The sequence below is a fragment of the Sebastes fasciatus genome, chromosome 7, assembly GCF_043250625.1.
Source record: "Sebastes fasciatus isolate fSebFas1 chromosome 7, fSebFas1.pri, whole genome shotgun sequence".
NCBI classification, from domain to species: Eukaryota; Metazoa; Chordata; class Actinopteri; order Perciformes; family Sebastidae; genus Sebastes; species Sebastes fasciatus.
Window position 1 is genome coordinate 22554178 of NC_133801.1, and position 21317 is coordinate 22575494.

The 21317-nt window shown below is 40.8% G+C and overlaps 2 protein-coding genes and 1 pseudogene across 2 annotated transcripts; 1 reads left to right on the forward strand and 2 right to left on the reverse strand.

Moving 5' to 3' along the window:
* Window positions 1–739: 739 nt before the first annotated feature.
* Window positions 740–5198, reverse strand: LOC141770943 (extracellular calcium-sensing receptor-like). Its single transcript, XM_074640795.1, has 14 exons — window positions 5194–5198; window positions 4868–4990; window positions 4539–4699; window positions 4174–4304; window positions 3901–4053; window positions 3610–3810; window positions 3150–3467; window positions 2880–3074; window positions 2615–2745; window positions 2384–2480; window positions 2111–2234; window positions 1470–1942; window positions 1295–1375; window positions 740–1096 (listed from the first exon to the last, which is right to left on the reverse strand). Exons 1-14 carry the CDS (start codon window positions 5196–5198, stop codon window positions 740–742), a joined length of 2550 nt encoding a protein of 849 aa, XP_074496896.1.
* A 3019-nt stretch (window positions 5199–8217) lies between these two features.
* On the forward strand, window positions 8218–20161 carry LOC141770944 (extracellular calcium-sensing receptor-like). Its single transcript, XM_074640796.1, has 10 exons — window positions 8218–8278; window positions 16065–16233; window positions 16485–16779; window positions 16913–16999; window positions 17290–17559; window positions 17810–18016; window positions 18103–18378; window positions 18715–18939; window positions 19046–19169; window positions 19248–20161. Exons 1-10 carry the CDS (start codon window positions 8218–8220, stop codon window positions 20159–20161), a joined length of 2628 nt encoding a protein of 875 aa, XP_074496897.1.
* Window positions 9740–13740, reverse strand: LOC141770781 (extracellular calcium-sensing receptor-like; annotated as a pseudogene).
* Window positions 20162–21317: the final 1156 nt, after the last annotated feature.

Here is a 21317-nt window from a genome sequence, read left to right on the forward strand (position 1 = left end):
AAAATCAAGTCATGAGCTGAATGTGTTCTATTTTTGCACTACAACACTTTAATGATAATAATAATAATAATTTTTAAAAACTCGCCGAAGGTATTTAACGAAAAATTGTGTTTTGGAGACGTCAATCCAAAGCATCTAGTTTTTATTAAAGGAACTGTGTCGTTGTGAAGCTTTCAAAGGCCCCTCTACAGTAACAAAAGACACTGTTGTTGAGCTGAAGAGTGCTGTACTTTATCTGCACCAGTCATAGACACAGAAAAAAAAAAGATTACATGTTCAACAGTTGAATCAAGGCAGGTAATCATATCTCATTTTCAAAGATTCAGTGGTTTAAATTAGGTTGGGAGGTCAAGGGGAGCCTTCATGCTCCTGCTCCTGCTCCTAATAGGCAAAGGCCTCCAGAGGACAGTACTATACTGCATAGAGAAGGTAGAACACATATCTTTTATTACTGCAGTTATAAGTCAAATAAAAGAAATTAACTTCACCCTAGATAAAAGATTATTGTCTAAGAGACACTGTACAGTAACAGGAAAAAGTATCCACACACTCCAGTCATATTCATTTACAATAATGAGGCAAACTTTCAGTCAGGTAGCATTTTATTTCTTTTCAAATTCAAATATTCAAACTTATTTTTACTATGAAAATGTATTTTCAGAATTTCATATTAAAAAGTGTGGGCTTCAGTGTGCTTGATAGCCGCTTAAAATGACCACCTACTACATACATGTTAAGTTCATGTGAGATATTTTCCAGTCATGCCTTTCTTAATGTTTCTCTGAGGCTGCAATAAAATGATGTAACATTTGGGCAGAAAAATACATAGTAACAGTCCAAAACTGGAGGCTAATATAGCAAATACTTCCACAGCCACAGTGAACTTCCCAGGAGAGCTGACATAAGCAGGAATGAAAGAGATCCACACGGCACAGAAGATCAGCATGCTGAAGGTGATGAGCTTTGCCTCGTTGAAGGTATCGGGTAGCTTGCGTCCGAGGAACGCCAGGAGGAGACAGATGAAGGCCAGTAGACCGATGTAGCCCAGGACCAGATAAAATCCAAGAGGCCATGGCTCCTTACACTCCACGACAATCTATGCCCAACAATACATTAAAACAGATCAATCCAATACAGCACAATTTGCATCAGGGTGTGAAATAAGTAATTTTATATGATTGTTTGGTTCCTTCCTGATCTCATTAAAGCCCCAATGTGTAGGATTTGAACATTTCTGACTTTGCGACTCCTAATAGTATTATCAAAAAAGACACTGTGGGACAGTCATTCTTACTTTTCCAGTTGAGGCTTGGTAGTTTGTGTTCTTGAATGGGAATGGAGGTGCGCCCAACAGCCAACCAGCACAGAGACAAAGCTGAGGACAAGATAAGCAATTAAAAACACACACAATAACTAAAATAGTCACAACTTGAGGTCAAAATTAGTGGTGGTTCTATAGCCTATCCCACCTGAGGAGCTGTAGTACAGAGGATTAGAGTCCTCTGCTGAGGGGGACCAAACCGCTTCAGAGCCCTCGAACCAGGTACATTAGCCCGGAATGCCAAGAGAACCACAATGGTCTTAACGAGGAGGCAGGACAGACAGAGGACAAAGCTGATCCCAAATGCTGCCTGGCGGAGCCGACATGTCCACAAAGACGGCTGGCCGATGAACACCAGGGAGCACAAGAAGCAGAGCTTGAGTGAAAGGAGAAGCAAGAAACTTATTTCAGAGTTGTTGGCCTTGACGATGGGCGTGGAACGGAAACTTTGAAAGACGACAGTGACGATGGTTGTCAGGACGACACCCAACAGTGTGAGTGCGACCAGGATGATGCCCATGGTGTCGTGGAAAGACAGAAATTCTTCCACTCCGGCCACGCATTTCACCTGGTCTTTGTCTGGCCAGTAGTATTCAGCACATTTTGTGCACTCAGTGGAACCTTTGGAGACACATACAGTAGACACACACTGTGTAAACACACACAAACTCTACTCAACAACAGTTGCATCCACATAAGATGCCTCGACAACTCTCCAGTTGTGCAACATTTTTTGTGGTTTTAATGGCCTTTTGCTTCTTACAGAAGTTAGGAAATATATGAATATACTAGTCTGATTGCTGATCTTTCCATCTGCACAGGGCAAACAGTCAAAGCAGCAGTGGGGCTCTCCTGGACGTCTGGCCTGCCTGCTGCCAGGGGGGCATGGAACGCTGCACTGAGACACAGGCACCTGAAATAATAAAAGTTTAAAATTATACACCAAGTATTTTCTTTGCTGCAGACTAGATGCTTGGTGAAACAAAGAGTTTTTTACTGAAGAAAAATTAGAGCAATTTTGATCATCAAGACTGAAATATAATTGGGGGACATATGACCCACCTGTGACTGTCCTTTTGTCCACACAATGGTGCTCTGCTTTATCTGCAACTGTTCTCTCAATGGAGCCGAACCATCATAGCTTCCCACTTTGATAAATCTAAACACAGCACATAATTCTTTTAAAATGCAAATCGGGCCAAAAAAATCTGTGACACTTTTGTATCATAACTGAGCTGACAATGAACATAAAAAAGCTTCTTAATCATAATTCTTTGAAGTAAAATATTCCACCTAATTTCACCACTGCTGTCCTTCTGCCAGTTAATGATGTCATAGAGAGGGACCGGCTCTCCATTGGAGTCAAAATATACCTTTTCCTCAAACTGGTTGGTGAAATTCACTGTTTTCAGATGATGCAGCAACTGTATGAAAGGAGGAGGAAAAAAAAGAACAGGGAAGAGAACAAGAGGCCAGAAGAATGATGCAAAAACTCAAGGAAAAATTAAAATAATTACACAATTGAAAAAAATCCTTGATTTATATTTGTTGCACCTACCTCTCTAGAAGAAAATGATTTATTATTGTCACACATTCCCTTGTTATGTACTGCAGAATCACAGTTCAATAAAGTGTGCAGAGCGTGGGCGATGGCGTATACAGCTTTATACACATTATAGGATATTCTGACCTGAGATACATCTGTAAAACTGCTGTCTGTGTACCTCAGATCCTCTGAACCAGTGCATACAGGCTTTTCATCATCACCTTTATAGTTTTCATCAGCTGACGCCTTGAATGTGCTTGTTTTTCCTACAATAGGTCTGACCAAGGAACCAGAATTGTTTTGAGAGTAACCAAAAGCATCCAATCCCATAAGTTTATCCACGGCATCTGCTTCTCCTCTAAACTCTAGCCTGCAGCCAAAAAGCTCTTCCCAAAACATGTTGACAAATGCCATCCCAGGTTTGGGAGAGGGGCGGACATTCAACAGGAACTCTTTCAAGCCGGGGATCCCGACCCCAGGGAAGGAGAAGCCCAGTGTGCCCTCTAGGAGAGGGTGAAATTTGGGTGAGGTCAGAAGGATAGCGGTAACCCAGGATTCACTAGCAACCCACTGGATCCCTGTCACATTTCTCTGAGCCAGCTGGAAAATAAGGCATAGAAATTTGATGATAAGAAAGCAAAGAGATGACAATAAGCACCGACATTCTTTTGATATTCCTAACTCTCATATTATTACTTTGAATACTGCATGATATATAATTGTATGCCTATAGAGTGCTTACCTCTAAGAGCAGATCCAGCAGCTGTCCCTCGTTGGCAAAGACCACCACCACCTGTGCGGTTGAAATCTGCAGCCTGTCTGCCATTTCTTGTATCTCAGCCGCTGTGGGTGATTTTGGGATAGTCAGATGAAATGCCAGACATCCACCTTGTTGTCTAAACTGATTGGAAAACGCTTGGATGCCATAGTGACTGTAGTCATCCTGAAATATACATATATAGAGAGAGAGGTTTTGTAAATCATGTTGGTGTGTTTAACTGACAAATGGTGGGGTAAAAAGTCCTTATCTCACCGTGGTCCCTATTGTGCCCACCCAGAGCCAGCCTAAGGAGGTGACCAGCTGAACAAGACCTCTAACTTGAAAGAGATCACTCGGCACAGTCCGCAAGAATGACTGGTACATATGCTTGTCAGTAAGGCAGGCACAAGTGGCAAAATAACTCACCTATATGGAGATAAAGTTAACTGTATTGAGATAAGACAGAAGCCATAAACAAAACCATATCAAACTGTGTTGTGTGATTCATCACAACAACAAAAAATTGCCTTTTCATTCCTTTCTTACCAGCGGGAGGCTGAAAGGGCCAAGAGTGTGAGCCACAGCTCTTGTAGGGGAAGAGGATGCAAGGCCAATCACAGCGGGCACAGGAGAATCAGCCAGACATGAGGGTAAGGTTTGAGATTGTGTACTCCTATCTATTCTCTCCCCTGTTACATTTCCCTTTTTGTAATTTCCATTATTTTCCAGACTGTGAGGCATCACTTCACTAATTCCATTACCTCCCTTGCCTGTGCTCAACATCCTTTTCTTTCTTTCTTTTCCTTCTGTTTTTACTCCCTCCGATCTAGTACCCCTGTCCTTTGGCATATCTGATATTTTTTCAGTTTCTTCCAGTTTTTTCACCTCACTTGTCGCAGATTTGGAGGGACTGACTAGAGACAGAAGAGCTTGCAGGCTGGTGTGGACATGGTCACAGCTGTCCATGATCCGGTAGCCTAGTTTAACACCTGGTAACAGGCTTGAATTATGATTAATTTCCTCCACTGCAAACACCATGGTCATCATCCAGCGGAAGGCTCTGTGGTCAAAACTGCAGAGAATGAAATAAAGTTGAATGCACAACATATATCAGCATGTGAACAGTATAGGAGCAATATGATTTCAGTTACTTATTTGTATAAAAATTTAAAATAAACACAAATGTAAAAAAATATTTTAATGTGGGACAAGTGGATGTCAACAGTATCCTCACACTTACCCGTTGCATGGTGTGAGTTGGGGTTTGCTGTGGTAACTGTGCTGTGGCTTAGGAGCCACATAATGCAGAGGGAAAAGTCCTCCAATCACAACATCCCCTCCCGAATGCAGGGCCAGAGGCTCACTGTCAGCCAGTTTCACACAGTAAGGTAAGCTATGAGTTATCCCCAAGCCACTCAGTCGCTCTATTATAGTCTCTTCTTCTTCCACCACACCTCTCTCTAAACTTAGTTGTTCTCTTCCCTTCACACCGGAGCACACTGAGGAAAGAAGGCTAAATAATGCACAAAGAAGCAGCCAGAGAGAAGCCCCAATGTCCATACTGACCCCATAAAGACTGTGTGTGCACCGGAGACGATGGTTCTCCAACTTATCCTCTGAAAGGCTAATGAAGTAGACTATATAAAAACTTGGATGCTTGCTTCATTTCATGGGTCATATGAGTCATTGCCAGATCAACCAATCAAAATGAAATGCAATGACACAGGAGAGAAGACAATACGTGGCCCACATGAAGTATGAGTCTTAGAGGTGACTATATTAATATATGATCCTATTACATGACATTTTTAAACCATGACTATATCCCAAATGTATAATAAACCTTGCTGCTATCATACACTGTTCGTAGCTATACCTACAAAAAGTAATGCATTATAATTCATATATAAACCATGTAATCAATTTATATGTAATCTACGTAATCGTGAGCCAGGATAGGTGACGTAATATAAATAGCGATAAAGTCTGCGTAGGGAGGAGGTCGGGGTAGACAGGTGGGTCCAAAACTGGAATTTTCACCCAGGAGATCGCTGTTCATGTTCCGTGTGAAACCAGAAGTCAGTGATTCATCATTTGTCACATAACTTCTGTACTTAAGTAGCACCACTTCCGCAGTTATTTTAACCCAAACCACAATATTTTCCTAAACCTACCCAGTAGTTTATTTGCCTAAACTTAACCAAGTATTTCAAATATAGTTATTTTAACCCAAACCACGATCACCACACCACAGGGGCCTAAACAGGCACACTGATCGCTCGTGTTGCTGGACATCCGTAGGAAAACACACGGAAAGTAACAAAATAACAACGTAGCGTAACATAATTTTGATTGGCCCCGGTGCAAATTTTTTTCTTGGGCCCTCGCCCCAAACACAAGCGTGCGCTCATGCGCACACATGCACGTACATACACAATCACTTCAGACAATTACAAAGCAGACAATTGCTATGCCACCATGAAGATGCTGACCATGCAACTCCCATACTGCAAACTAGCCTTAGATCAGCACCACAGACAGCAGCCGAAGTGGCAAATTTATCAACGCTAATTTAACAGCCTGCCCTGGACTCAGCGGGCCATTAGTAATCATGGACACTGATTTCAGTAGGTGCACATGTTCCATTTTCTTTAATCACAGACTTGACAGAACTATGAGGAATAAGTTCCTGGGAATTTTAACAATTAAAATTTATTTGAACAATTACATTTCATTTTAACTCTTGCATTTGAAGACTGTGCAAGGATATAGAAATATATCTTAGTCTTAGACCAAACAATAACAAGGAAATATTAAATAGTATTAGGAAATAGTGAATCTTGATATTGATATTTTGGTTATATTAGAAAATGAATCCTGTTGCAGTTATAACAATTTTAAAATAGTGGCCACTCATCCATTAATTAGGCAGCTCAGAAAAAGGCTTGGTATACTGCTACAACCTATTGGACATCATATAGTAAAGCTAATGTGCATGTTAGAAAGTTGCATACATGCGTATGGCTGATTCACATCTGAGTATTGTGGATGTTTTAGTTGGTCTGCAAAGTGTCCAACTGATTCCATAGCTACATGACTGCGACCGGCACAACATTTTCTACAATTTGATGAACAAATTATCTATGAAGAGTGAAAATTGTGGGCTACGGAGCAATTTGATTTTAAAGCTTTTCCACACTCTAACGATGACGTCATGCACTCTAGCATTTAACGACCCACACAATACACACCCATTATAAAATCTGAAACAGTCTGAAAATTTCACAAAACTTAAACTGCGATTTCGTGAAAACCGTGCTAGCTATCAAAATGCCCATTTGGCACAATAACCCCCAAGTCTCATGACCCGTTTAAACTTTTAATCACATTTTTACGATAAAGTATGGCGACTCTGTATGGCCCCAAAGAGGAGTGCTTTTGAGCTGTCTTCAAGTCGATTTTCCATTCATTCCAATGGAGCAAAAAAATTGCGCTTTTGCACGATTTTTCTGGAATCTGCTGCGCGAATCATAGCACACGATTCCCGATCATTCCACACGTTTTGATGTACTTTTTGTACATGTGCTGGCAACGCTGCGGGACGAGTAGCGCGGAAAAGTTTTGGAAGAAGAAGAAGCAGAAAATAAACCCGTTGAATAATAGACCAGTGTGCTTTGCACAAGGCTTTGATGAAATTTGATGAAATTTGATGAAATTTGTTGCAATCTATGTGTTGCTTTCAGCCCATCTATCCCAGTGTCCCCAGGTTGGATCATTGGAGGTGAGAGGAAGGGATGAGGTTATTTGCATGCACTGCTGTTTGCCAAAGTGCCTTTTTTTGATATTATCACTAGATGTCACCAGATTTGGGAATTTTGAATCCTACATATAGTTACTTTTTAAATTAATATATATGAATTAATTGTTATTATTATTATCATTATTACTTTTTATTTAATTATTTAATTAATAAACATAATTCATCATTTTTGATATTACCACTAGATGTCATCAGTGAGGATTTGGGAATTTTCAAATCCTACATAATAGTTATTTTTGTATTTATTTATTTTTATTTAAATATTGAATTAATTAACATCATTTACCTGTGAGTTTTTGATATTAGATGTCAACAGATTTGGGAATTTTCAAATTCTACGTATAGTTACTTTTTTTAAATTGAATTATTTCATTATTATACATCATGTAGCTGTGAGTCTTTGTCAATGTAACTTACTTTTAACCTGCTTCCTTTTTGTCATCTCTCTTCCTTGTGAAACTCTTTCCTCCTTCGTCTTCTGCCTCTCTGCAAAGGTGATGCGCAGCTCTTCGGCCAAAGTGGTAGTGGTGTTTTCCGCCGAGGGGGAGATGGCACCTTTTTTGAGGGACTACATGGCCCAGAACATAAATCCAGTGGGTGGCTAGCGAGGCCTGGGTCACAGCGTCTGTCTTTCGTACTGGCTTTTTTGGCCCGTAAATTGCCGGGCAACTTCAACGAAGCCAAGTTCATCACTTTCAGCATGCTGATCTTCTGCGCTGTGTGGCTCACATTCATCCCCGCTTATATCAGCGCTTTTGGAAATGACGCACATGCGGTGGAGTCATTTGCCATTCTGGCTTCAAGCTTTGGCTTGTTGTTCTGTCTGTTTAATCAGAAATGTTACATTATTTTACTGAGGCCAGAAAAGAATACAAAACAGCACCTAATGGGAAAAGAAAAGAAGTAACATGCTATAAGTTAACCTTTAAAAATATTTGAGATTTCTAGTAAATGTTATTTAAAAATAGTTTATAAATTATTATCAAATCATGATTTATTTCATGTTTGTATTGACCGGGCAGTGATAGTTGTATGCAACTGATATTGCAGCATGGCAAATGTTGTACAGTGTACAAGAACATATATAAATATAATGACAAATAGCATATTGTATGTTTTGAAGAAATAAAGTTTCTGGGGATAAGTTTGCTGGGCAATATTTTCTGCTTATTTTCTACCTGTGAGATTTAGTTTTGAATTGATCCAAGGTCAATAGGTTTAGAATTGTACACATGAAACAAAAAAAAGTAAATATTGATTAGACTGTCCCAAAAGACTCTGACTTCTTATACCAAGGTGTTGATGATGATTCTATTATGGGCAGAGCAGACTCATCAGGTCAGATTGTTTTCACATGGACCAGTTTTATTCAAAATATAATCAACTCCATTCCTGCATATCCTCTACACTGGGTATGTGGTAAAGGTTATGTGGTGGTTCTGGTGTGGTACATTGACTGCAGGTTTGGGTCAACTTTTAATACAGTGATAATGTGCAAAATTGATGTGGTTGAGGATGGTGACTGCATGTTCTGATGTTAACATTTACAACCATCTCCTGAAGCAGTGGGCAGCTTTTTACTGGCATTGATTGCACACCCCTTTAATTTAAATGAAAATCAAATGTTACAAATATTTTTTTTTATTTCTATTTCTGTGGTCAGATACATACATTAAATTCAACCTCTGAATTTAACTCATCCTAAGCTTTAGGAGAAGTGGGCTGCTGTGAAGCGGTTCAGTGTGAGTTGGGGATTGAATCACCAACCTTGTGGTTAAAGGACAATCCTCTGAGCCAGAGCCGCCCCAAATATATTAATATATTAATTTTACATCCACCCATCCACTTCAGTTCTTATTTGTTGGATTAAAGGACAGTGTACTCAACATGCCAAGGGCTTAAGGTTTTAAGCAGAAGTTCAGAAAATTACTAAACTTCCAGATTTAAAGTATCCTCAAAAAATGTTTTTGTTTCTTTCCCCAATAAATGAATATCCATGTCATTGATTATAGTGTAGCCCATATGATAACAATAACATGAATACAGTACAACATGCAAATGCAAATAACTTAAAACTAAGAAACTAACTTCTCCCCAGATAAAAGGTTATTGTCTAAGAGACACTGTACAGTAACAGGAAAAAGTATCCACACACTCCAGTCATATTCATTTACAGTACTGAGGCAAACTTTCAGTCAGGTAGCATTTTATTTTGTTTCAAATATTCAAACTTATTTTTACTATGAAAATGTATTTTCAGAATTTCATATTAAAAAGTGTGGGCTTCGGTGTGCTTGATAGCCACTTAAAATGACCACCTACTACATAAATGTTAAGTTCATGTGAGATATTTTCCAGTCATGCCTTTCTTAATGTTTCTCTGAGGCCGCAATAAAATTATGTAACATTTGGGCAGAAAAATACATAGTAACAGTCCAAAACTGGAGGCTAATATAGCAAATACTTCCACAGCCACAGTGAACTTCCCAGGAGAGCTGACATAAGCTGGGATGAATGAGATCCACACCGCCCAGAAGATCAGCATGCTGAAGGTGATGAGCTTCGCCTCATTGAAGGTATCGGGTAGCTTGCGTCCAAGGAACGCCAGGAGGAGGCAGATGAAGGCCAGTAGACCAATGTAGCCCAGGACCAGATAAAATCCAAGAGGCCATGTCTCCGTACACTCCACGACAATCTATGCCCAACAATACATTAAAACAGATCAATCCAATACAGCACAATTTGCATCAGGGTGTGAAATAAGTAATTTTATATGATTGTTTGGTTCCTTCCTGATCTCATTAAAGCCCCAATGTGTAGGATTTGAACATTTCTGACTTTGCGACTCCTAATAGTATTATCAAAAAAGACACTGTGGGACAGTCATTCTTACTTTTCCAGTTGAGGCTTGGTAGTTTGTGTTCTTGAATGGGAATGGAGGTGCGCCCAACAGCCAACCAGCACAGAGACAAAGCTGAGGACAAGATAAGCAATTAAAAACACACACAATAACTAAAATAGTCACAACTTGAGGTCAAAATTAGTGGTGGTTCTATAGCCTATCCCACCTGAGGAGCTGTAGTACAGAGGATTAGAGTCCTCTGCTGAGGGGGACCAAACCGCTTCAGAGCCCTCGAACCAGGTACATTAGCCCGGAATGCCAAGAGAACCACAATGGTCTTAACGAGGAGGCAGGACAGACAGAGGAATAAAGCTGATCCCAAATGCTGCCTGGCGGAGCCGACATGTCCACAAAGACGGCTGGCCGATGAACACCAGGGAGCACAAGAAGCAGAGCTTGAGTGAAAGGAGAAGCAAGAAACTTATTTCAGAGTTGTTGGCCTTGACGATGGGCGTGGAACGGAAACTTTGAAAGACGACAGTGACGATGGTTGTCAGGACGACACCCAACAGTGTGAGTGCGACCAGGATGATGCCCATGGTGTCGTGGAAAGACAGAAATTCTTCCACTCCGGCCACGCATTTCACCTGGTCTTTGTCTGGCCAGTAGTATTCAGCACATTTTGTGCACTCAGTGGAACCTTTGGAGACACATACAGTAGACACACACTGTGTAAACACACACAAACTCTACTCAACAACAGTTGCATCCACATAAGATGCCTCGACAACTCTCCAGTTATGCAACATTTTTTGTGGTTTTAATGGCCTTTTGCTTCTTACAGAAGTTAGGAAATATATGAATATACCAGTCTGGTTGCTGATCTCTCCATCTGCACAGGGCAAACAGTCAAAGCAGCAGTGGGGCTCTCCTGGACGTCTGGCCAACCTGCTGCCAGGGGGGCATGGAGCGCTGCACTGAGACACAGGCACCTGAACAAATAAAAGTGTAAAATTATACACCAAGTATTTTCTTTGCTGCAGACTAGATGCTTGGTGAAACAAAGAGTTTTTTACTGAAGAAAAATTACAGCAATTTTGATCATCAAGACTGAAATATAATTTGGGGACATATGACCCACCTGTGACTGTCCTTTTGTCCACACAATGGTGCTCTGCTTTATCTGCAACTGTTCTCTCAATGGAGCCGAACCATCATAGCTTCCCACTTTGATAAATCTAAACACAGCACATAATTCTTTTAAAATGCAAATCGGGCCAAAAAAATCTGTGACACTTTTGTATCATAACTGAGCTGACAATGAACATAAAAAAGCTTCTTAATCATAATTCTTTGAAGTAAAATATTCCACCTAATTTCACCACTGCTGTCCTTCTGCCAGTTAATGATGTCATAGAGAGGGACCGGCTCTCCGTTGGAGTCAAAATATACCTTCTCCTCAAACTGGTTGGTGAAATTCACTGTCTTCAGATGATGCAGCAACTGTATGAAAGGATGAGGGAAAAAAAGAACAGGGAAGAGAACAAAAGGCCAGAAGAATGATGCAAAAACTCAGGGAAAAATTAAAATAATTACACAATTAAAATAAATCATTGATTTATATTTGTTGCACCTACCTCTCTAGAAGTAAATGATTTATTATTGTCACACATTCCCTTGTTATGTACTGCAGAATCACAGTTCAATAAAGTGTGCAGAGCGTGGGCGATGGCGTATACAGCTTTGTACACGTTATAGGATATTCTGACCTGAGATACATCTGTAAAACTGCTGTCAGTGTACTTCAGATCCTCTGAACCAGTGCATACAGGCTTTTCAGCATCACCTTTATAGTTTTTGTCAGCTGACGCCTTGAACGTGCTTGTTTTTCCTACAATAGGTCTGACCAGGGAACCAGAATTGTTTTGAGAGTAACCAAAAGCATCCAATCCCATAAATGTATCCACGGCATCTGCTTCATTTTCTTTGGCTCGGCCTCCTCTAAAGTCTAGCCTGCAGCCAAAAAGCTCTTCCCAAAACATGTTGACAAATGCCATCCCAGGTTTGGGAGAGGGGCGGACATTCAACAGGAACTCTTTCAAGCCGGGGATCCCGACCCCAGGGAAGGAGAAGCCCAGTGTGCCCTCTAGGAGAGGGTGAAATTGGGGTGAGGTCAGCAGGCTAGCAGTAACCCAGGCTTCACTAGCAACCCACTGGATCCCTGTCACATTTCTCTGAGCCAGCTGGAAAATAAGGCATAGAAATTTGATGATAAGAAAGCAAAGAGATGACAATAAGCACCGACATTCTTTTGATATTCCTAACTCTCATATTATTACTTTGAATACTGCATAATATATAATTGTATGCCTATAGAGTGCTTACCTCTAACAGCAGATCCAGCAGCTGTCCCTCCGTGGCAAAGACCACCACCACCTGTGCGGTTGAACTCTGCAGCTTGTCTGCCATTTCTTGTATCTCAGTCACTGTGGGTGATTTGGGGATAGTCAGATGAAATGCCAGACATCCACCTTGTTGTCTAAACTGATTGGAAAACGCTTGGATGCCATAGTGACTGTAGTCATCCTGAAATATACATATACAGAGAGAGGTTTTTTAAATCATGTTGGTGTGTTTAACTGACTAATGGTGGGGTAAAAAGTCCTTATCTCACCGTGGTCCCTATTGTGCCCACCCAGAACCAGCCTAAGAAGGTGACCAGCTGAACAAGACCTCTAACTTGAAAGAGATCACTCGGCACAGTCCGCAAGAATGACTGGTACATATGCTTGTCAGTAAGGCAGGCACAAGTGGCAAAATAACTCACCTATATGGAGACAAAGTTAACTGTATTGAGATAAATCAGAAGCCAAAAACAAAACCATATCAAACTGTGTTGTGTGATTCATCACAAAAAAATAAATAAATTGCCTTTTCATTCCTTTCTTACCAGCGGGAGGCTGAAAGGGCCAAGAGTGTGAGCTACAGCTCTTGTAGGGGAAGAGGATGCAAGGCCGATCACAACGGGCACAGGAGAATCAGCCAGACATGAGGGTAAGGTTTGAGATTGTGTTCTCCTATCTATTCTCTCCACTGTTACATTTCCCTTTTTGTAATTTCCATTATTTTCAAGACTGTGAGGCATCGCTTCACTAATTTCAGTGCCTCCCTTGCCTGTGCTCAACATCCTTTTCTTTCTTTTTTTTCCTTCTGTTTTTACTCCCTCCGATCTAGTACCCCTGTCCTTTGGCATATCTGATCTTTTTTCATTTTCTTCCAGTTGTTTCACCTCTCTTGTCAAAGGTTTGGAGGGACTGACTAGAGACAGAAGAGCTTGCAGGCTGGTGTGGACATGGTCACAGCTGTCCATGATCCGGTAGCCTAGTTTAACACCTGGTAACAGGCTTGAATTATGATTAATTTCCTCCACTGCAAACACCATGGTCATCATCCAGCGGAAGGCTCTGTGGTCAAAACTGCAGAGAATGAAATATATTTGATTGCACAACATATATCAGCATGTGAACAGTATAGGAACAATATGATTTCAGTCACTTATTTGTATAGAAATTGAAAATAAATACAAATGTGAAAAAAATATTTTAATTTGGGACAAGTAGATGTCAACAGTATCCTCATACTTACCCGCTGCAGGATGTGAGCTGGGGTTTGCTGTGGTAACTGTGCTGCGGCTTAGGAGCCACATAATGCAGAGGGAAAAGTCCTCCAATCACAACATTCCCTCCCGAATGCAGGGCCAGAGGCTCACTGTCAGCCAGTTTCACACAGTGAGGTAAGCTATGAGTTATCCCCAAGCCACTCAGTCTCTCTGTTATAGTCTCTTCTTCTTTCACCACACCTCTCTCTAAACTTAGTTGTTCTCTTCCCTTCACACCAGAGCACACTGAGGAAAGAAGGCTAAATAATGCACAAAGAAGCAGCCATAGAGAAGCCCCAATGTCCATACTGACCCCATAAAGACTGTGTGTGCACCGGAGACGATGGTTCTCCAACTTATCCTCTGAAAGGCTAATGAAGTAGACTATATAAAAACTTGGCTGCTTGCTTCATTTCATGGGTCATATGAGTCATTGCCAGATCAACCAATCACAATGAAATGCAATGACACAGGAGAGAAGACAATACGTGGCTCACATGAAGTATGAGTCTTAGAGGTGACTATATTAATATATGATCCTATTACATGACATTTTTAAACCATGACTATATCCCAAATTTATAATAAACCTTGCTTTTATCATACACTGTTCGTAGCTATACCTACAAAAAGTAATGCACTATAATTCATATATAAACCCTGTAATCAATTTATATGTAATCAACGTAGTACCACCACTTCCGCAGTTATTTTAACCCCAACCTCAATCTTTTCCTAAACTTACCCAGTAGTTTATTTGCCTAAACTTAACCAAGTATTTCAAATATAGTTATTTTAACCCAAACCACGATCACCACACCACAGGGGCTTACACAGGCAGACTGATTGCTCGTGTTGCTGGACATCCGTAGGAAAACGCACGTTTTCCGTAACAAAATAACAACGTAGCGTAACATAATTTTGATTGGCCCCAGTGCAATTTTTTTTCTTCGGCCCTCGCCCCAAACACAAGCGTGCGCTCGTGCACACACATACACACACAACCACTTCAAATAATTGCAAAGCAGACAATTGCTATGCCACCATGAAGATGCTGACCATGCAACTCCCATACTGCAAACTAGCCTTAGATCAGCACCACAGACAGCAGCCGAAGTGCTAAATTTATCAACGCTAATTTAACAGCCTGCCCTGGACTCAGCGGGCCATTAGTAATCACGGACACTGAATTCAGTGGGTGCACATTTTCCATTTTCTTTAATCACAGACTTGACAGAACTATGAGGAATAAGTTCCTGGGAATTTTAACAATTAAAATCAATTTGAACAATTATATTTTCATTTTAACTCTTGCATTTTAAGACTGTGCAAGGATACAGAAATATCTCTTAGTCTTAGACCAAACAATAACGAGGAAATATTAAATAGTATCAGGAAATAGTGAATCTTTATATTTTGGTAATGTTGGAAAATGAATCCTGTTGCAGTTATAATAATTGTAAAATAGTTGCCACTCATCCTTTAATTAGGGAGCTCAGAAAAAGGCTTGGTACACAGTACTGCTACCACCTACTGGACATCATATAGTAAAGCTAATGTGTATGTTAGAAAGTTTCATACATGCGTATGGCTGATTCACAGCTTAGCATTGTGGATGTTTTAGTTGGTCTGCAAAGTGTACCATCCCAAAATTGCTGGAATTGCTGGAAAAACTGGATTGTTCAGTCGGTGACCTGTGTATATTTTTCCAACCAAAAATAAATAAAACACTATGCTGACCCATTTGAAGCCTGAACAAAAGCACGCAGGAAGTAGACTTTTGCTCAATTCATTATAATCACACTACTACCATTAAACCCATTAACAATTGGTTTAAAATGTGCTTTTGATAAAGTATAGAATATAATTAAATAAAGTTTGACATTGTGGCTTCTTAATTTGTATTGGGTCCTTCCTCTAACTGCAAAATGGTTGGTGAAAAGGATTAAACAAACAATGACGTGTATCGATGAAGGGGATGACATAGTCCTGTGTATAAAAATAAGTGACTGTGCAAAAGGATCATAAAACGGGTGAAAGGAGGAGGGCAGTTATGGGGGCATTTGCTGCCACACACTTGTGTGTATTGATTGTGTTATTTTCCTATTTCTCACTGCCTGTTTTCTCCTCCCTGTCCTTGTCTTGTAAATTACGGAGACAGTTTAATCTCAATGGGTTGCACAAGCCTGGCGATGTGGTCCTGGGTGGGCTGTTTGAGGTTCACTACTCATCTGTCTTCCCCGAGCTTTCCTTCACCACAGAGCCAAATCAGCCCAGGTGCCAAGGGTGAGTTTCACACACACTCACATATAGCATCATAAAATAACTGTGCTGAGAAAACAACTGATGACTATGTGAGTGGTTTTTGACAGGGAAAACATGTTTTACAGTATAACTTTTTCTGACATATTAAAACACCAATTCTGAATAGACAACATATAAGTAACAAAGGTCTAACTAGGTTTGCATATTTCTACCAAGTTCTCACGGGTGACACATTATTTGTAAGTTGTTAATGGTGACATTTTGTGTGTCAGCTTTGATATTCTAGGGTTCAGGCATTCTCAGACCATGGCATTTGCTATTAATGAGATCAACATGAACACCAACTTGCTACCTAACGTGACTCTGGGATACAGTCTGTATGACAACTGTGCCACACTTGGAATTGCATTTCGTGCTTCATTGTCACTGGCCAGTGGCCAAGAGGAGCAGTTTCTTTTGGATGAGACCTGTGAGGGGGTCCCTCCAGTCCTGGGGATTGTGGGTGATTCATACTCAACATTTACAATTGCCATGTCAAGCGTAATAGGTTTATACAAATTGCCCATTGTAAGCTTCTTCCATCTTTTTCCACTGAATGATTTTGATGTCAAATTTCATATTTAAATGTTCAAAAGTGTATTGAATGGGTCTACTAACCTGCAGCAAATGAATACCCCTTGTTCATACACGTCTCTCACAGGTGAGTTACTTTGCCACATGTCCCTGCCTGAGTGATCGACAACGCTTTCCATCCTTCTTTAGAACAATCCCAAGTGATACTTTCCAGGTAAACTATCAACAATAATGTTAGAATATAGTGATCTGTATAATATACAACTCCATAATGAGAGTGGACATGTAGTTTCACTGACTCTCACCTGAAAGAAGCTGATTTGCTTGTATATATCAAAATACACTATATGAGCTTTACATGTCACTAGTGAAGCTATATGGATTTGGTAATACACCAGAATGAGAATAATTGTTTTCTCTGAACCATTTGTATGCATTGATACATTTTCTGTTTAAGAATATTTTAGCATGCACACTAATAATTTTCGTTCTCTATCCACTTAGGTGCGTGCAATGATTCAGATTCTAATGCACTTTGGATGGACTTGGGCAGGTCTGCTGGTCAGTGATGATGATTACGGACTCCACGCTGCCCGATCCTTCCAATCTGATCTGGCTCAGTCTGGTGGAGGTTGTCTGGCCTACTCAGAGATTTTGCCCTGGGGCAATGACCCAAGCGAACTTGGCAGGATTGTGGATTTGATAAAAACATCCACAGCTCGGGTGGTCATTGTGTTTGCCCACGAGACTCACATGATTCATCTCATGGAGGAGGTAAGAATTAAAAAAAAAAAGAAAAAAAATGGAATCTAAAACTAAAAATAGAGTTATTTTGTTTCTGGAATAATGGAATTACATCGATTTCTGTAAATCCACAGTTATACAAACTTTAAAATTCACATATCGATTTAGATTAAACATTGGCTATGTTATGATTGAATAAAAAAAAAAATGACAAATGTGTTATATAATATCTAATTGAGTGACACTGAATCTCTGAACTAACATATTTGACATTGAACAGGTGGTGAGGCAGAATGTGACAGGCCGGCAGTGGATAGCAAGTGAAGCCTGGACAGCAGCTGCTGTGCTCCAAACCCCCCGCCTCATGCCGTACCTGGGTGGCACACTGGGCATTGCCATACGTCGAGGAGAAATACCAGGTCTCAGGGACTTCCTGTTAAGAATACGCCCTGACCTACACTACAACAACAGCTATGGAAATAACATAGTTATGGCCTTTTTCTTTACCTAACTGCCTGATCTGCATTGTCGCATTATCACATAATTATGTTAATCTTGATTTCCTTTCCTCAGGTGAGGCAGTTTTGGGAATATACGTTTCCGTGTAGATTTGCACCACCTCCAGCAGGTTGGGTGATGGCTGGGGGAGATCTATGTACTGGGCAGGAAGATTTAGAGAGTGTGGAGACTGAGTTGTTGGATGTGTCAGAACTCAGGCCAGAGTATAACGTGTACAAGGCTGTGTATGCTCTGGCGTATGCTCTTGATGACATGCTGCGCTGTGCACCAAGGAGAGGGCCTTTCAGCGGACACAGCTGTGCCAGTTTGCAAAGACTGGAGCTATGGCAGGTGTGATATCGGTTTACACTGTTTTGAATATTTAAACCATGTACTACATCATGACGTGCCAAGTGGTGTTTTCCGTTGTAGAAAATTAGCACATAAAAAAATAGTACAAGTAGTACATTATTATGTATGGTATCAGTACATTTGCTATAAACATAGTGTGCCAGGGTAATCTCATAGAAGTATACAACTGCTTTGATCAACTCCGTAATGCTAAAAGCTTATGCTTTGCATGTACCTAGTTTGATTGGTTAAGAGAGGATTGTGCAACGATCACTACCTTTTTTGGATTACATTTTGTATTTTGGGGTTTCTGTGTCTTCTCTCCTCCATTTGCAGCTTGTACATTATTTGCAAAACGTCAACTTCACGACATCATTTGGTGATCGAGTGTCATTTGATGAGAATGGTGATGCCTTGCCAATATATGATATCATGAACTGGCTGTTGCTCCCTGACGGAAGAATAAAAGTTGAGAGTGTGGGCGAGGTTAAAGAGTCCGCCAAAGGTGAAGAACTCACACTTGATGAAGACAAAATCTTCTGGAACTTTGAATCCAAACAGGTTATTTTTGCTGTTTTACAGAAATCTTTTCCTTTTTTGTTGATAACTTTAAATGTAAAATAGCTCAGACTAACAGATGTGTGTGCTATTTTTTTTTTACCAACAGCCACCCCGATCAGTGTGCAGTGAGAGCTGTCCTCCAGGTACCCGCATGGCCAGAAAGAAGGGGCAACCTGAGTGCTGTTTTGACTGTATCCCTTGTTCTGAGGGAAAGATCAGCAATGAAACTGGTTGGTATTCAGTTTAAATATTGTACTTTTGAGACATTAAAATTAATATGTATCTCACCATCTTCCCCTTTTTGTTAGACTCCATGGAGTGCACCAGTTGTCCAGAAGACTTCTGGTCCAGCTCCCAGCGTGACCACTGTGTTCCTAAGAAAACAGAGTTTCTCTCCTATCAAGAGCCTCTAGGTATCTGTTTGACAACCACCTCATTGCTGGGAACCTTTATCGGTGCTGTTGTCCTGGGCATCTTCATCTTTAATCGCAGTACACCCATGGTACGCGCCAACAATTCAGAACTGAGTTTTCTGCTCTTAGCATCACTTAAGCTATGTTTCCTGTGTTCTCTTTTGTTTATCGGCCGTCCCAGGCTGTGGACATGCCAACTGAGACATGCAGCATTTGGGATCAGCTTTGTACTTTGTGTCTCATGCATCCTAGTGAAAACCATGGTGGTTCTGGCTGTGTTCAAGGCCTCCAAACCAGGAGGTGGAGGCAGTCTGAAGTGGTTTGGTGCTGTGCAGCAGAGAGGGACAGTTATGGTTCTTACTTCTATTCAAGCAGCAATCTGCATTGCTTGGCTTGTCTCTGCTTCACCAGCTCCTTATAAAAATACTCAATACCACAATGACAAGATAGTTTATGAGTGTGTAGTCGGGTCTACAGTTGGTTTTGCAGTTTTACTGGGCTATATTGGCTTACTGGCTATCCTCAGCTTCCTGTTAGCATTTCTGGCGAGGAATCTTCCAGACAACTTCAATGAGGCCAAGTTCATCACTTTCAGCATGCTGATCTTCTGTGCTGTGTGGGTGGCCTTTGTCCCCGCTTATGTCAACTCTCCGGGCAAATATGCAGATGCAGTGGAGGTATTCGCCATCCTGGCCTCGAGTTTTGGTCTCTTGGTGGCACTGTTTGGACCCAAATGTTTCATAATCCTTCTGAGACCAGAGAGGAACACAAAGAAAGAAATCATGGGTCGAGGAATTGCAAAGTCATAAAACATCACTTAGTTTAATGCAGCGCTGAAGCACATAATTAGATATAGGCCCACTTCTGAAAAGATCCAAAACTAAACAATTCACCCTTTGCTAAGTCCTGCCCCTTGAACGCAGTCTGGCCAATCATAGCGTAGCATCAGCCAGCTCTGACCAGGATCCGATAACTGCAGTATATGGCTGTTCTCCATAGACTCTCATGCAATCATTTGAGATTTTCTTCATTTTGAGGCTGATTTTGTGGATTGTGAGCTGGTCATATAAATGTTGTGCCTGGGGCATGTGTAATAGTGTTCGCTATACCGGATAGGTTGGAAGGAGATATATGTTTCTTCCCCGATCAGATGGGCGTAAAAAAATACGGAGCGAACATTAGCAGAGTATGTTAGCACATCATTAACTATCACTTATAAGCTATGGAAGCTACTGAAGGTATACTGAATATATTCACATGCTGCTTTTGATTTTTAACGATTGTAACAGTGAATAAAGACCTACACAGCATGAACACTGAGTTACTTATTTTCATTGTCTTCTGTCTCGATCGCCAGGTGATCTGTTGTCTTTGGCATCGATGCTTATCTGTTTAATCTGTTTTTTTTTCCGAGTCAGTTTGACATCCTGGATATACTGTATCCTTCAAATGCATATGGTAGACCCTTCTGTCTGCTTCTCTGAAATTGCTTTTTCATTTTTCCAAAAATTAGATAATATTTCTTTAGGGAGTGTAGTTAGTGACAGTGTGGGGTGTATGCTAACTCCGACAGCTTGACAGAGTAGCAGTGGCTGACAACAAAGGGGCGGGCAAAAGGGTGCAAAGGGTGAATTGATCGGTGGGTTGTTAACCCAACTGTATATTACCATACCAAATGTCAGCAATTATTTACTCACTCGTCCTCCATGTCCCTGGCCACTCCTGTTATGCAGAAATAAAAATATTCCTGAGGTGGGAGTTTAGGACCTTTCAGTCAGGGCAGGGCCTGAGCCAGTTCACCATCACTCTAAGTTTGGGTTCACCAGGTCTGTCTGGCAGCCCCCATGCCACCTGATCCAAGACATACAGCCACAGATCTGATAAAATGATTACAAAGCTTTGGTATAAGGTTACCACCTTGTAACAACCACTCTTCATTTCAGATAAAGCACACTGTTCCTCCCA